The 15,398-nt window shown below is 40.8% G+C and overlaps 1 protein-coding gene across 3 annotated transcripts in view; it reads right to left on the bottom strand.

The window, feature by feature from the left end:
- The window catches only part of ADGRE1 (adhesion G protein-coupled receptor E1), a 45,556-nt gene that overhangs the window by 29,510 nt on the left and 648 nt on the right, over window positions 1-15,398 (bottom strand). For 2 of the 3 annotated variants that reach the window (XM_069082905.1, XM_069082904.1), the window contains exons 2-6: window positions 11,172-11,216; window positions 8,900-9,070; window positions 5,148-5,297; window positions 3,850-4,005; window positions 3,622-3,741 (exon numbers count right to left, since the gene is read on the bottom strand). In XM_069082905.1, the coding sequence (XP_068939006.1) occupies window positions 3,622-3,741; window positions 3,850-4,005; window positions 5,148-5,297; window positions 8,900-9,070; window positions 11,172-11,216 (642 nt within the window). The remainder of the gene's footprint in view (window positions 1-3,621; window positions 3,742-3,849; window positions 4,006-5,147; window positions 5,298-8,899; window positions 9,071-11,171; window positions 11,217-15,398) is intronic. The other variant, XM_069082906.1, reaches the window with a different exon arrangement.

The following is a 15,398-nucleotide window of genomic DNA, read 5'->3' as shown; positions in this document are numbered from 1 at the left end:
CACTGCAACCAAATTCCATTGGAACCCCAAACCAAAGGCAACCCCTATGTGCCCCTGGTCACCCTTACTGCCACCTCAAGGGCTAAAGAGTGGGAGGATAGTCCAGTTGTGCCCTTATTCCTATATCTTCTCTATAGAGTGTCAACAAAACATCTCATTCTCCCAGCTGTTTAGAGCCTAAGGAATTTCTTTACTCCAGTGTGGGGGGTGGGGGTGGGAACTCTAAGGGAATAAATAATAGAAATGTTAGCAAATGATAGCTGCCTAGAGAATGGACAGAATGTGACTGTGTCCAAAGCACAAGTTCTTTTTCTTATCTCTTCTGCTGCCTCCTTCCCTGCCAGCCTGTCTTCTCTGCTTCCCTGACCATAATACTTGAATTCTCTCTCAATCCCTGGATTCTCTAGGTAACAGTGCTGGTTATTCAGGAAGAATCCTAGCTGCAACTGGTCAGAACCTTCATGAGATTGCTTCTCCTCCTTGAGGATCAGTTTCCTCATCTGTGAAATGGGAGTAAAAATGTTTGGATTACTTACAACATGTTGGGGGGTAGGGGTGGGGAGGACAGAAGGACAAAAGGGTCTGAACCCAAGATTTCCATAGTGTGAGAAATTCCCTTCACCAATAAAAATTGGTGATTCATCAGTAACATGTAGAAGGTGAACTGTCTCTTTAAAATCTTTTTATATGGAGCAGTTAATGATAAAAAAAAAAGGACAGAAAAAAATTTTTGAATAAAGGAAGAAATTTATTTCTTCAAGTGATATGAGATATTGCCATCATTAAGGATATTTTTGATGCCTACTATAAGCAAAAAAAAAAAACAACCCTAAAGTTTTTTTTAAAAAAATATGGACTGGTAATATGCATATGAAGAATCACAGCTTTCAGATGGTTTTTGCACAATTTTGGAGAGAAAATTATATATAGTGTAGATGTGAGGATTAGAATCTCTTTGTCAACAAGATGGAATGATGCCCCATTTGTATGAAAACAGTTTTAAAGAGGCAGAGAAAGAACATATATTTTAAAACTGGAGAAATACAAGTGAAAATATATAGTAATTTGCATTTGTTTTGTGTTTTATATGCACATGTTTTATGGCTAAAATAGGAGAAATCATATAAGTATTTGGGGACTACTTTGGTCTTCTAGTGAGGGGAGCTGTGCTCTGATCAGTCAGTTCAGCTTCCAGGTATGTGAACAAAATTTTACTGTTTTCTGGCTTAAAGAGAACTATTTACATTCTAAATGCCCTTATAAGGATGATGGCTGACTGGAAAAGTTTATGAAGGTTATGTTTTTAGTAGAGAGGAGCAGAAGATTTCTACAGCCCAAGAGTGGTAAGTATTAAAAGTGAACCAGTCGGGGCGGCCAGGTAGCACAGCGAGTAAGAGCACCGGCTCCAGAGTCGGGATGACCTGGAGATCGAATCCCGGGCTCAGACACTTAGCACCCACCCAGAAACACCTGGCCGTGTAACCTTGAGTGAGTTACTTAATCCCAATTGCTTAAAAAAAAAAAGTGAACCAGTACCCAGAGAAAACATTTCACGTGGTGCAGTTTCTTGAGCGTACTAATAGCACTATTGTCTACAGTCCCAAAATGTGAATGATTCCACACACATGAGTTTTCTTCCATCATGTGCTTCTCTGGAAGAGTTTGCTCTGGGTTTACATGTGTATTGTGATGTATTTTATTATTTGTTAGTTTTAATTTGGGATCAATAATATTATTTCTCTAACCTCATTGTTAAATAAATGTTTATGTTAAAGATAGAAAATTGTCATGAATGTGAGTGGCTCATTGTGCATCTATCATATGGGTTCATTACCTTGTAAGTGGCAGGTCTTACAGTGTAAACAAAACCACATCTAATAGGGGCTCAAGAGCTAGAGAGGTAAGTAAGATTCATACATTTCTACTCACTAGGATTACCCCAGGACAATGAGAGAATTTGAATCCAAAAATATGGTAATGGATTATTTATGGAAATGCAGACCTGCTAGTGTGAGAAAAGAATGGATTGAGCCAAACCCAGATAGAAGTGAGGGGGTCTCACATACCTAGGTGAGAGTATGAGGCTCCTCCACAGGGAGGGTTTTAAATATACCCCCACCGTAGTAAGTAGAGCTCCCTATTATGTTATCTGTATTACATATAAATTCTATGTAATTTTATTTGTATTTCATTTTATTATGCTACATATAATTTTAGAGAGTTTCCTGGCTACTGAGAGATTAAATAACTTATCACTGATCACACACCTCATGTTATAGGTAGGATTTGCACCCAGATCTTCCCCACTCTAAGACTAGACTTCTATCTACTAAACTCTACTATTCATTCTACATGCAAGAGTGTTCTCAAGGCAGCTTGGACTAGCTAGCCAAAGCTAATTGCTCAATTTTGAGGGCAAATGCCACAAATTAGGGCTTGACAAAGTGTTTTGCTCATTGTCTAGACAGGAAAGGGATGGAGAAAGTGCCAATCACACAGTTTAAGCTTAAAGTGTGCATTTTTTGGAGAGCTGATGGTTAAACATTTACCAGCACACGCCTGAAAATATAGAATGTGTCAGTTGGGATATAATCCTGGAAATTAGGGGGAAAGTGTTTTCACTAATTAGTGGGACTTGTTCCAGGCCATTTTAATGCCAGCATAAGCTATATTGGTAGCATTTGTAAGCGCAAAGAAAGACACAAGAGCAGCACAGAGAAAGCAGTATATGGAGGAGAAAGAAATAGCAGCCACAGCTACAAGAGAGGCTGGAATGTGTCCTGCTGCTTGGGATGATACTTCTGGCAGTCAAGCAGGACCATGACAGTGGGCAGAAAGTGAACCTTTAATTGCCTAGATCTAGAAGAGAGTTATCAGAGGTGGGAGCCAATGACTGACAAGAAACCATAAGGAGAAAGTCTGGGATATGCTCATCTGATCTACCAAGTGCCTCAAGCCTGAAGAAGTCTACTGGAACTCCCTGTGGCAAAGCAGCACTGGTTTTCAACCTATGCTATCACAGTTGAGAAATGGTTGGACATCTGTTAAATACAAATAAGGAAACTGAGGCTCAGAGTAGTTAAGAGAATTATATGAAGTCACAAAGGTCATAAGATTATATATATATATATATATATATATATATAAACACACACACATAGACATATATAAGCTTTTATAACAAGTATGTGTATATATACTTATGTATATATGCAAATATATACATAAGTATATGTATATATGCAGACCTTTCTAGTCAAATTAATTAGCAGTTTTGATGGAGGGAGGCAGTGATGAGGGAATTTGAACTTAGATTCTCTGATACCAAATTCATTCTCTTTCTGCATCACCTGCTTCTATACACAGCCCAACATAATCCCTGAACTTTGAAGTATTCATTTGTTTAATGAACATCTTTCCAACTATATTGGAGAAAATATATCTAGTCTTTCCAATTAGATTACATCTCTGAAGACAAGGACTATCTCCCACATTTGGTTCCATACTTTCACAGGGCCTCTCACAGAGGAAACACTCACACAATAAAATATTATTTTAAGTGAATAAAAAAACGAATGCAGGAAAACTCCAAGATGGTCCATGTTTTAGTGACTTTGGTACCTTCGCACTGAAAGTTCCTAAAGGTGAAGCCATCACTGCAGGTACAGTCGTAACCTCCTGGTGTGTTCTGACAGATAAAATTTGGGGGACAGGTTGTTGCATTGAGACACTCATTGACATCTGCAGAGCAAGCAGGGGAGATGTTTTCAGTAAGTCACAAAACACCCAAGCCCAGAGAAGACAATGCTAGACACAAGAGCAAGTCGTCAGTGGCACCATGAATATTACCTGTACATTGGAAGGGTCCTGTTCTACCAGGGATCCAAGAATTTCCACTGGGAGAAGAGAAGCCAGGCAAACAACTGCATGTATATTTTCCAATGGAGTTGGTGCACTTGGTATTGGGACCACAAGGATGGGGCCTCTGGGAACATTCATCCACATCTAAGTAGAAGGTGAATTTGGTTAAATGAGTTCCCTAGACCAAGGCTGTCAAGCTTATTGTTGGGAATGAGAATCAAAGCACTTAGTTGTTCAATTGTTTTAGTCATATCCAAGTGTTTATGATCCCATTTGTGGTTTTCTTGCCAAAGATACTAGAGTGGGTTGCCATTTCCTTTTCTAGCTCATTTCCCAGGTGAGGAAACTGAGGCCCAAGGTCCCACAAAGAGTAAGTGTCAAAGCAGGGATTAGAATTCAGGACAGCTGGCGGGTAATGGCCCAGACCTACAATCCCAGGGGTCAGGGAGCTTGAGGCTAGTGGATTTCAAGCTCAGGAGTTCTGAGCTCCAGTGGGCTAAGCAGAGATTCAATCCACCTTGAATCTAGCACCAATAAGTTGAGTACCCAGGAATAGGGATCACCAGGTTGACTAAGGAGGGACAGACCCAGTGACAAATGAAGCATGTCAAAGTTCCTGGGCCACTCAGTAGTGATGCTGAATCCATGAGTGGTCCTTGAACTTAGAGCCTGGTGAGATGGGCAAACCTAGTCTGTCTTTTTTTAATGAGATTAAATTCTAAAACATTTTAAAGCAAAACAATTGAAGGCTCCTGACTCCAAATTTAGCCTTCCTCCTCTTATCCCAGGCTACCTCTAAAGATGTCCACTGCCATGAAGGCCCATAGCTTTCATACCCTCAGTGATACAATGTGGCTACTAATCATGGAACATCCCAATCTTAGAAGAATTCACATTGCAAGTTACCCAAAGGGCAACGGGAAATGTGTGGTGTGTAAAAAGAGATGAGCCAATCATGGCACAAGGAAGAGAGTTAAAGGATGGAAAATTCAAGTGTTTCATGGATATCTGAAAAATAAAAGTTTAAAAGAAACTGGAGGAATGCTCTATTGCACTGAGTGACTCATCTGGAGAGAATTCATAGGATGCCATCAATAGGAGTTACCTGGGATGTGAAGGCAAGAAAGGGATGTGATCCACATAGCAAACTGAGGGAACAAGGGGATGGGGGCAAGGAATCTAACCAACCATCTAAACAGAGTCACATTCAAATTCTTTCCTTTCCAGGCCTTTTTTCTTTACAACTAAGCTCCCATTTTATAGGAATCCCCTGCAGACCTACTCACCTTGGCACTCCATTATGGACAGACCTGTAGTCTGGTTTTTCCTAGTCCTCATTACAAAGCCACTTTTACAGATACATGTGTAGTGTCCTGGGCTGTTGATGCATTTGGAATATGGTGGGCACACTGAGGAATCTGCACACTCATCCTTATCTGGAATGTAGAGAGAAGGATTATGTAGGATCACAGTTAGGGTATGAATAATGTAATCCTACAGTCAGTTAATATACATTTAGTAAAAACCTGTTATGTGCCAGGCACTGTGCTAAACTCCAGGGATACAAAATGAAGCAAAAGATACTCTCTTCACGCAAGGAGCTCACAGTCTAATTGGGGAGAGAGCATGCAAACCAGTATGGACAAATCAGCTATGTGTAAATAAGAAATAATTCAAAGAAGGAAGTTCCTAGAATTTAGGAGGATTGGAGAATGCTTCCTATACAAGGTAGGATCTATCTGGGAAGCTAGGAGGCAGGGATGAGAAGAGAGCATTCCAGCCATGGGGGACAGTCAGCTAAAAGGCTCTCAGCCTAGAGATGGAGTGTCTTCTGCCAGGAAAAGCAAGGAAGGTAATATGTGCAGAGAGGATATAGGGAGTAAGAAAACTGGAAGTGGGGAGGAGATTATGAAGGACTTTGGGGGCCAAACAGAGGATTTTGTGTTTGGAGGTGAAAGGGAGACATTGGAGTTTATTGACTTGGGAAGGAGACCTGTGCTCTGGGTAGACCACTTTGACAGCTGAGTGGAAAATGGACTAGAATGGAGATAGAAGGAATGGAGATTGGTGACAGGGAGAGCAGCCAGAATTCTGAGATTGCTAGGAAGGAAACATAAGGAATGGGCCCAGATGGACAAAGTCAGCTCCAAAATGTGAAGGAAATGTGTATGGAGGGTGCTGGAAACCAGGGGATTGATGGGACCATACCTACAAGGAGGCTTGATTGCAAGGTGATGGTTGCAAAGTGTTCTCCTCGTCCTGGATTTTAATAATCCCTTCACCCACTTGGGGATTTTTTTTTTGCTTTTTGAAGGGGGAGGGCAGAGCAATTGGTGTTAAGTGACTTGCCCAAGGTCACATGACTAGCAAGTGTTAAGTATCTGAGGCTGGATTTGAGCTCAGGTCCTCTTGACTTGAGGGCTCTTGCTCTATTCACTGCACCACCTAGCTGCCCCAATGCAGGGATTTTTTAACTATAAATTTACAAATCTGATTAAATTGCATATTAAATCATGAATTGGGGGTCTGAGTTATTGTTAATGATTGAGATCTAGAAGAGTAACCAGAGGTTGGGAGCCAATGATTGACAATTAACCATAAGGAGAAACCCTGGGATGTGCCCATCTGATCCACCCAGTGCCTCAAGCCTAAGTAGTCTATTGGAGCTCCCAAGTCAAGGCAGCCCTGGCTTATTATATCTTCGAACCAATGCTGTCACAGGGGGGACGTGGCAGGACCCCGGTTCCATACAAATAAGGAAACTGAGGCTGAGAATGGTTAAGGGAATTGTATGAAGTCACACAGGTCATAAGTAACAGTGCCAGGATCCCAACACAGGTCCTCTGACTACAAATCCAGTGTTCTTACCACCCCATCATTCTGCCTCAGCACCAAACCACCAAACCAATCCTTAACACCACCATGCAGCTAGGTGGCACAGTGGATAGACTGTTGGACTTGAGAGTCAGGAAGACCTGAGTTCAAATCCTGTTTCAAACACTTGCTAACTGTGACCCTGGGCAAGTCATTGAACCTCTCTCAGCCTCAGTTTCTTCATCTGTAAAATGGGGACAATGAAAGCGCGACCTCCCAGGGTTTTTGTGAAGATTGAATGAGATAATATTGGCAAAGTGCTTTGCAAATCTTAAGTGCTATATAAATGCTCACAATTCTTAGTCTACCCTTACAATTATATTGAAATCCATTCTACCATATCTCCAACTAGACTGAATCCCTATGAGCAGAAAGATTATTATCTCTCACATTTGTCTCCATACTCTCCCAAACCCTACCACAGAACCGGCCACATAATGGACACTCGGGAAAGGAGTATTTACATGGCAGACAATAACAATAGACTGCTGGGTCATGTGAACAACAAGGTGGAGGAATATTGACATGTTCTCCAATTATGCACCAAAGAGAAGAATAAGAGTTTGCATTTATAGAGCACGTTAAGGTTTGCAAGGCGCTTAATGCACACATTACCTTATTTGGTCTTCACATCAATCCTCTGAGCTAGGTACTGTTCTTATTCCCATATTATAGATGGGGAAACTGAGGCTGAAGCACATAACTAGTTGAATGCCTGAAGGAGAATTTTAATTTGGGTCTTCTTGACTCCAAGTCCAATTCTCTATCTACTGCAATACCCAGCTGCTGAATAAAGAAATGAACTCAAGAAAACTCCAACATGATTAATGTCTGAGTTTTTCCTACATCTTCACAGTCAGAGTTCCTGAAGGTGAAGCTGGCATTTTATCTAGAGTTTTACCTCCTCAGCATGCTGGTGCAGTTGGAATGGGGACCCTAAAGATAGAAACTTTGGGAAGATCCAACCACATCAAGGCAGAATGTAAAACTATCAAGGCATGAGCTGTCCATGTCAAGGCTACTGGTCTTATTGTTGCAAATGGAAACCAAAGCATCCACAGAAATGTTAGTATGGGCAGTTCTCCTCTAAGACACCAAGAAGGAAACTCAGAGTCACAGAGTCTCTGCGTTGGAAAAGACCTCAGAGGTCACCTAGTCCAACCTAGAGGAGAGCAGGACTCTCTTCTAATAAGTGGTCATCAGCATCTCCTGGAAGACCTCAAGTGACAGAGAACTCAGGGACTCCTGGGGAGCCTGTTCAGTTCTGGATAGCTCCCACTATAAGAAGAGTTCCTCCTCAGACTGAGCTGAAATTTGCCTCTAGGCACCTTTCCCTCAGCCAGGCTCCCACCCTTTGTTTCTAGTTCTTCCTTTTAGGACCAATCAGAACAATTCAAATTCTTCTTCCCCAAGAGACCCTTCATATCCTTGAAAACCCTGATAATATCTCTTTCTGGATCTTCTTAGGAGCTCTTCCAGTGTCAGTAACAGCTACTAAACCAATCAGAGGTACCCTTCTGCCTGGGTGTTTCTGGGCTGATGAGATCACCTTTTTGACTTTTAAAGCCCTTAGACCTAGACCCTTCCTACCTTGCCAGTTTTCTTATTCTCTAGTCTCCCCTCCATGTACCTCAGTATCTACTGACATTAGCTTCCTAAATGCAAGACACTCCCTCTCCTAATTTTCTGCCCTTTCACTGGCTGCTTCAATACCTGGAATGTTCACCTCATGTCTTCTTTCAAAGCTCAGATCAAATCTTACCTTCTGCAAGATTCCTTTCTCCTTTTCCTCAGTACCCACAAGTCTCTTCCCTCTGAGATACCTTCCATCTACTGGTATATGTCTAGTTATTTAGCTTCTGTCTCTCCTATGAGACTGTGAGCTCCTTGTGGACAAGAGATTATGTTTTTGCCTTTATTCGTATCCTCAGCACTTAGTATTATTCCTGGCACATTGTAGATCCTTAATAATGCATTTTGACTTCACTTCTCCCCAGACAATTGTGGCTCACCTACCAGCCCCTATCTGTCTCTCAGGGGTGGGTTTCTGCCCATCGAGCTTCAGAGTCTCCTGGTTTGTCCACATGCTAAGTCTGAGTTAGGTTACCCATAAGTCTACACCCACTCCCACTCATCCCCCACTATTACCTCCAGTATCTCTCACCTTCACATTTCTCATTTGGGTCAGTGAAGATACCATGTCCTGAAGCCAGTACAAATCCAGGGTTACAGGAACAGTAGTAGTTATGTCCTGTGTCTATGCACCTTGAATTATCAGGGCAGGCCTTGGGGTTTAGGCAGTTACTGGATGATGGAGAAACTGTAGTGAAGTAACCTAGATACAGGGAAACAATGAGACACTCAGGTATAGGTGGGGTACATAGGGCTCTCCAAATTTGGTGGTGATAATAATAATAACAAATCACATATCACAAGTCCCATGCCTGGAATACTTTTACCCCCTCCTCATCTCTTCTTACAATACTCAAGTTCCTATGCCCAAAGGGCTATAAAACCATGCATAGCTTTTGACCTAGAAATACTACTACCAGGTCTGTATCCCAAAAGAGATAAAAAAAAATAAAAGGAAAAGGATCTATATGTACAAAAATATTAATAGCACCTATTTCCTGGGGGTAAAGAATTAGAAGCTGAGGGGAAGCTCATCAATTGGGGAATGGCCAAACAAGTTGTGGTATGTGATTATGATGGAATACAATTGTACTATAAGAAATGATGGCAGGATACTCTCAGAAAAACCTGGAAAGATGGGGTGGCTAGGTGATGTAGTGAGTAGAGCGCCGGCCCCAAGTCAGGAGGACCCAAGATCAGTTCCGGCCTCAGACACTTAACTCACACACACACACAAAAAAAAAACTGGGCGTTACTTGGGCAAGTTACTTAACCACAATTGCTTTAAAAAAAAAAAACCTGGAAAGACTTGCAAGGGTTGATGAAAAGTGAAATGTGCTGTGTGCAAAGTAACAACAATATTGTAAGATGATCCAGGCGGCTAGGGGGCACAGTGAATAGAGTACCGGCCTTGGAGTCAGGAAGTCCTGAGTTCAAATCCAGCCTCAGACACTTGCTGCTTACTAGTCATGTGACCTTGGGCAAGTCACTTAACCACAATTGCCCTGCCTTCCCCCCTCCAAAAAGCAATTATATATATAGTAAGATGATCAGCCATGAATGACTTAGCTATTCTCAGCAATACAATATTCTATGACAACCCTGGAGGAATTATGATGAAAAATGCTATCTAGGGGGTGAGACACTTAACACACACACACACACACACACACACACACACACAAATACTAGCCATGCAACTTTGGACTGCTACTCAAATGCTGCAGATCCAAGGCAAATGTGAAACACCTGGTCAGTAATCCTGAAAGTCTCTTGGAAGATTCTTTCCTACATCCTAGTAGAGTATAATATGAATTATTGTTTCATATTTTAAGTATTTGTCAATATGTATTTATGAGAATTTTGCATTTTAAGCCTCTCTTTTGTGATAGAAGAAATAAATGTCCTATATCTGTCATCTACTACTCTGCTCATTGAGTAATTTTCCTAGAAGGATCTCTGGTAATCCCTTTTGGAAAATTCCTAAACATAAATCATACCCAAGTTTTGTCTTAAGAGATTTTTTTTTCTGGAGTTCTATTCTGGAGTGGGAGTGTAATGAGCCAAAGAGTGTGATAAAATCTTGATTCCCTTCCTTTGATCTTTCAAAGAAAGATTTCCCCCTATTTCTTTGATTTTTTTCAATGATGAACAAGAACATTTCTAGAACAGAGAGATCAAAATGATGAAGGGGCCTGAAGTTCAGGTCATGCAAAAATTAGCTGATGAAACTAGGAAAGAAAAGATTTACACAACAACACGATAGCTATCCAATTGAAGAAAGGTTGTCATGTAGAAAAACATATCAAAGAGGAAAACTAGGAATTATGTGAGTTAGGTACAAAGAAGTCAACTTCATTCTCTCTAAAAATACTTGGTGACCACTGGAATTCTTCCAACAGGGGTATTGTGGAAGGGATTCTAGCTCCAGCATAGACCAGACTAAGTATCTTCCATTTCTGAGCCTGAAATGCCACTTCGTTCATGTATTGCTCTGCATCACAGACAGCTCCATAGATCTCTGAACTAAACCTTGGAAGAATCTGAGTATTCTTTTTTTTTCTTTTGGTTTATTTTTTTAGCTTTTATTTAGTATTTTATTTTTCCCCAGTTACGTGTAAAAACAGCTGATTCTGTTGAATAACTTGATTGAGCAGAAGAGCAGGAGGACATCTCTCCAGCGGGATCCTGAGAAACCAGTCACTACCAATGAACCTCCTAGAGATTACTGACTTCCTCTATACTCCCCACCAACCCTGCCTATCCCACCACCCTCTAATTCCTACTTGAAGGAAGCAGCTTACCTTCATGCATCTGGGTCTTTATCCTAGAAGTGAGATAGACCAAGCCTAGAAGAAGAGTGAAAAGTCATTTTCTGATAGCCATTAAGTCATCAACAAGCACTTAGTTAATGCCTTCTGTATGCCAATCACTGTGCTATGAACCATCACAGCCAAAAAAAACTCAGGAAAACAGTTCTACATTCCTCCATATGAGATCTCAAGGGCTGAGGAGCCATCTAGTCTCCAAGGAGTGTATGTACATCTAAGGGGTCAGTTCATTCATTCATCCATTCATTCCACAAACATGATGAAGTAAACACAGTGTTCAGACATAAAATTTAAGTGCATGGATGGAAGGGAGAAGGATTTGAATGGGAAAGGTAGGGGAATATCAGGGTTAAGTCAACCAAGAACTATTTATTAAATACCTACCATGAGCCAATAACTGTACTAGGTTCTAAGGATACAAATAAAAGGAATCAAATAAATTCTACTAATAAATAAATAAATAATTTATTTATAATAAATAAATAAATTCTACTGGAGCTTATATTGTGAGTGAAAGACAACTGATGGGGAGCTGTCCCATATTACCTAAGAGATCAGAGGATTTAGAGCCAGAGGGACCTCAAAGGTAAGAAAATCCAATCCTTTCTTTTGATAGTAGAAGTGATCAAGTCCAAGAGAAGGAAAGAGACTTAATTAACATCTTACAACTAGGAAGTAAAAGGGCCAGGTTTCAAACTTATGTCTTCTGACTCCAAGATGAGGGTTCTTTCCACTATGCCATCCTGTCATGTGTGTGAAACATTGCCTATACCGTCAGACTCAACCATCAGACTCAACTGAAGTATTCGTTGGGATGGCTGCCTTCTTTGTTTTCTTTCTTATAAGGAATGACTTGTTGGGTAGGAGAGGGGGAAGGGATATATTCAGAAATGAAGATTATAATCTTAATCATAGCCAGCATTTATATTGCACTTTAAAGTTTCCTAAGTATTTTACATATACTGCTTCATTTGGTCCTCACAACATGAGGTAGATACCATTACTATCCTCATTTTACAGAAGGAGAAACTGAGACTGGAAGGCAGTAAATGACTTACCCAAGGTCACACAGCTAGTAAGTGCCTGAGGCAAAATCAATCAATCAACATTTATTAAGTGACTACTATATGCCAGACACTGTGCTAAGCCCTTGGGGTCTTCATGACTCCAAGTCCAAAAGTCTAACCACAATACTGCATACAAATCCCTGAAAAATATTTTAAAGAGATAAACAATGGAAAAGAAAATGGAGCCCCTTCCAACTCTGAGATTCAATGACTATGGTATTGGAGAGGGCCATCTCCAGTCATCATCCTGATCTGTATTAATCTTGTGCATTTTCATTGAATCAAAATACATCTAACTCCAACCAGATCTCATGTTTCAACCTGTTTCAATCCTTGACGTTCAGTGGCATTAAAAAAAAATCCTTCCCTGGAAATACAAACATTAGATAGCAGAAATAACATTGGATCGATGGTCAGAAGACCTGAGATTAAATCCTAGCTCTTCTCCTGACTAGTCTCATAACCTTGGAGGAATCCCTTTCCTTCTCTGGGCCTCAGTTTCCCTTATTGTAAAGGGAGTTGGCTGGATGCTCCTTCCTAGCTCTGAAAGCCCATGGCTCAGTGGCTCCCAGAAGCTGTGACCATGCACAAGGGAGTCAGCACCCCCAGCTGGATGAGCATTCAGATCCTTTCCCTCCAGATCAGGGCCTTCTCTTTTGCTCTGGAGCTATCTATTTTCCCAAAACCACCTTCTAAATTCACCACCAAAATCTGACCAGGCATATCAGACCTAAAGAGACCATCTAGAGCCCTTTAGGCCAAGCAACAAAGAAAGGTACAGACCATAGATTTCAATTGCCTGACCATTAGAGCTAACCAAAAGCAAAACAAACTGATTGCGTCAGAAGGTCATGAGGCTCATATAATCAGAGGTCTCCTAGCACAGACTAAATAGCCACAGAACTCCTGCTCAAAAATGGGTTGGACTGGTTGCCCTTTGGACTAGATGCCCTTTGAGAGCCATTCCAATTCAAAGTTTCTAATCCAATTCATTCTTCACTTGTACGGAGTCAAAATGGGGTAGTAGAAAGCATTCTGGCTCAGGAGTCAGAGGACCTGGATTCAAATTCTGCCTCTGACACTTGCTAGTTTGTGTGACTTTGGATTAGTCACTTAACCAATCAATCAACCAGTATTTATCGAATGTTTACTATGCATACAGCAGTTGTTAAGTGCTAGAGATGTGAAGACAAAAGTGAAAAAAGTCCCTACATTCAATGAGCTCACATTCTTTTTTAATAGTTTATTTTTAAGTAACAAGTATTTTTATTAATCTATTCTTCTAACTACTCCCTCCCCATTAAGTAAATTTAAAAAATAAAAATAAATCCCTTAATACATAACTGCATAGTCCGGCAAAACAAACACCCATATTAGCCATTTCCAAAAAAACATATATCTCTTTTGTTATTATAAGTAATGATTTTCTATTATTATAAGAAAAGATTCTAATGAAAGCAACAACATAAACATACAGTACATGCAGAACATATACTAAATGTATACAGTTGATTTTGGGAGCAGAAACCTCTGAAAACTGGGGGAACCAGGAAAGGCGTAGAAGGTGGCCCTTGAATTGAATCTTGAAAACAAGCAGGGCTTCCAAGAGGAGGCAGAGAAGAGGCAGTGTATGCCAGGACTGGTTGCATAGGCAACGTAAATGCACAGAGATCAGAGGTGGGGGCAAGCTATCAACAAGTGTGGCTGGATTTCAGAGGGCAAGAAGGGACTGGAAAGGTAAGAAAGAGCCAGGTGATGAAATGTAAATGTCAAACAATCCTTGGGATAATAGGGAGACACTGAAGTTTATTAAGTGATAGGAGGAGGGGGACAGAATGAAGCCAGGATGAAAGAAATTCTCTTTGGAGGCTGTTGGGAGGATGAAATGGAGTAGGGGCAAGCTTGAGGCAGGGAGACCAAACAAAAGAGCATGGCAAAAGTCTATGCCAGAGGGGATGAGGGGATGAACTAAGGGGGTAGCTGTGTGAGCAGACAGGACTAAGGGATTATATGTGAGAGATGTTATGAAGAGAGAAACAATAGAGCTTGACAACAGATGGGATATGTGGGGTGAGAGAGAATAAAGATGATGGATGATCTCTGGGTTTGCAAACCTGGATCACTGGGAGGATGGTGGTGACCTTGACAGTAACAGGTAAGTTAGGTGGATGGGTGTGGGGAAAATGTAATGAGTTCGGTTTTGGACATGTTGAATTTGAAAAATCTCTGAGCTATTCAGTTGGAAATACACAAAAGGTAGTTTGCAATGCAAGATTGTCACTAGGGAGAAAGACTAGGGCTAGGCATAGATCTGGAAATCATCTGAACAGAAATGGTCATTGAATCCATAGAAGGAAGGAAACAAGCATTTATTAAACATTTACTATGTGCCAGGCATGGTACCAAATTATTTATAAATAATTTCCCATTTGATCTTCACAGCAACCCTGGGAGATATATAGATATAGATATGCATATGTATATACATATACATACATACATGTATAGATATAGATATATATAAAATAGCTATTTTTATCATTTAGGAAATTGAAGTTAAGTGACTTTGACCAGGGTCACACAGCTAGCAAGTGCCTACAATTAGATTTTAACTCAGATCTTCCTGACTTTAAGTTCAGTGTTCTATCCACTGTGCCATCATGGGGGCTAATGAAGTCACCAAGAGAGAAAGTATAGAAAGAAAAGAAAAAAAACAACTCAGGACAAATCCTTGGGATTCATCCACCATTAGGGGAGATTAAATGGATGAGAAACCAGCAAGAAAATCTGAAAAGGAAACATCAAGCAGACAGGAGAAGAACCAGGAGAGAGGGATGCTCTAAAATCCCAGAGAGGAGAGAGTATCCAAGAGGAAATGGTCAACAATATCAAATGACGCAAGTCCAAGGAAAAGGAGGAAGGTTGAGAAGAGGCCATTAGATTTAATTAAGAAACTGTTGGAGGGGCAGTTTAGTGGTACAGTGGATAGAGTACCAGCCCTGAAGTCAGGAGGCCCTGAGTTCATATCTTTCCTCAGACATTAACTAGCTATGTGCCCCTGGGCAAGTCACTTAACCCCAACTGCTGAGAGAGAGAGAGAGAGAGAGAGAGAGAGAGAGAGAGAGAGAGAGAG

This window comes from Petaurus breviceps, unplaced genomic scaffold, assembly GCF_028583685.1.
Source record: "Petaurus breviceps papuanus isolate PSGF00001 unplaced genomic scaffold, PetGlider_PUasm1.0 172, whole genome shotgun sequence".
In the NCBI taxonomy this organism is placed as follows: Eukaryota; Metazoa; Chordata; class Mammalia; order Diprotodontia; family Petauridae; genus Petaurus; species Petaurus breviceps.
This window is presented reverse-complemented; position numbering and strand designations above follow the sequence as displayed.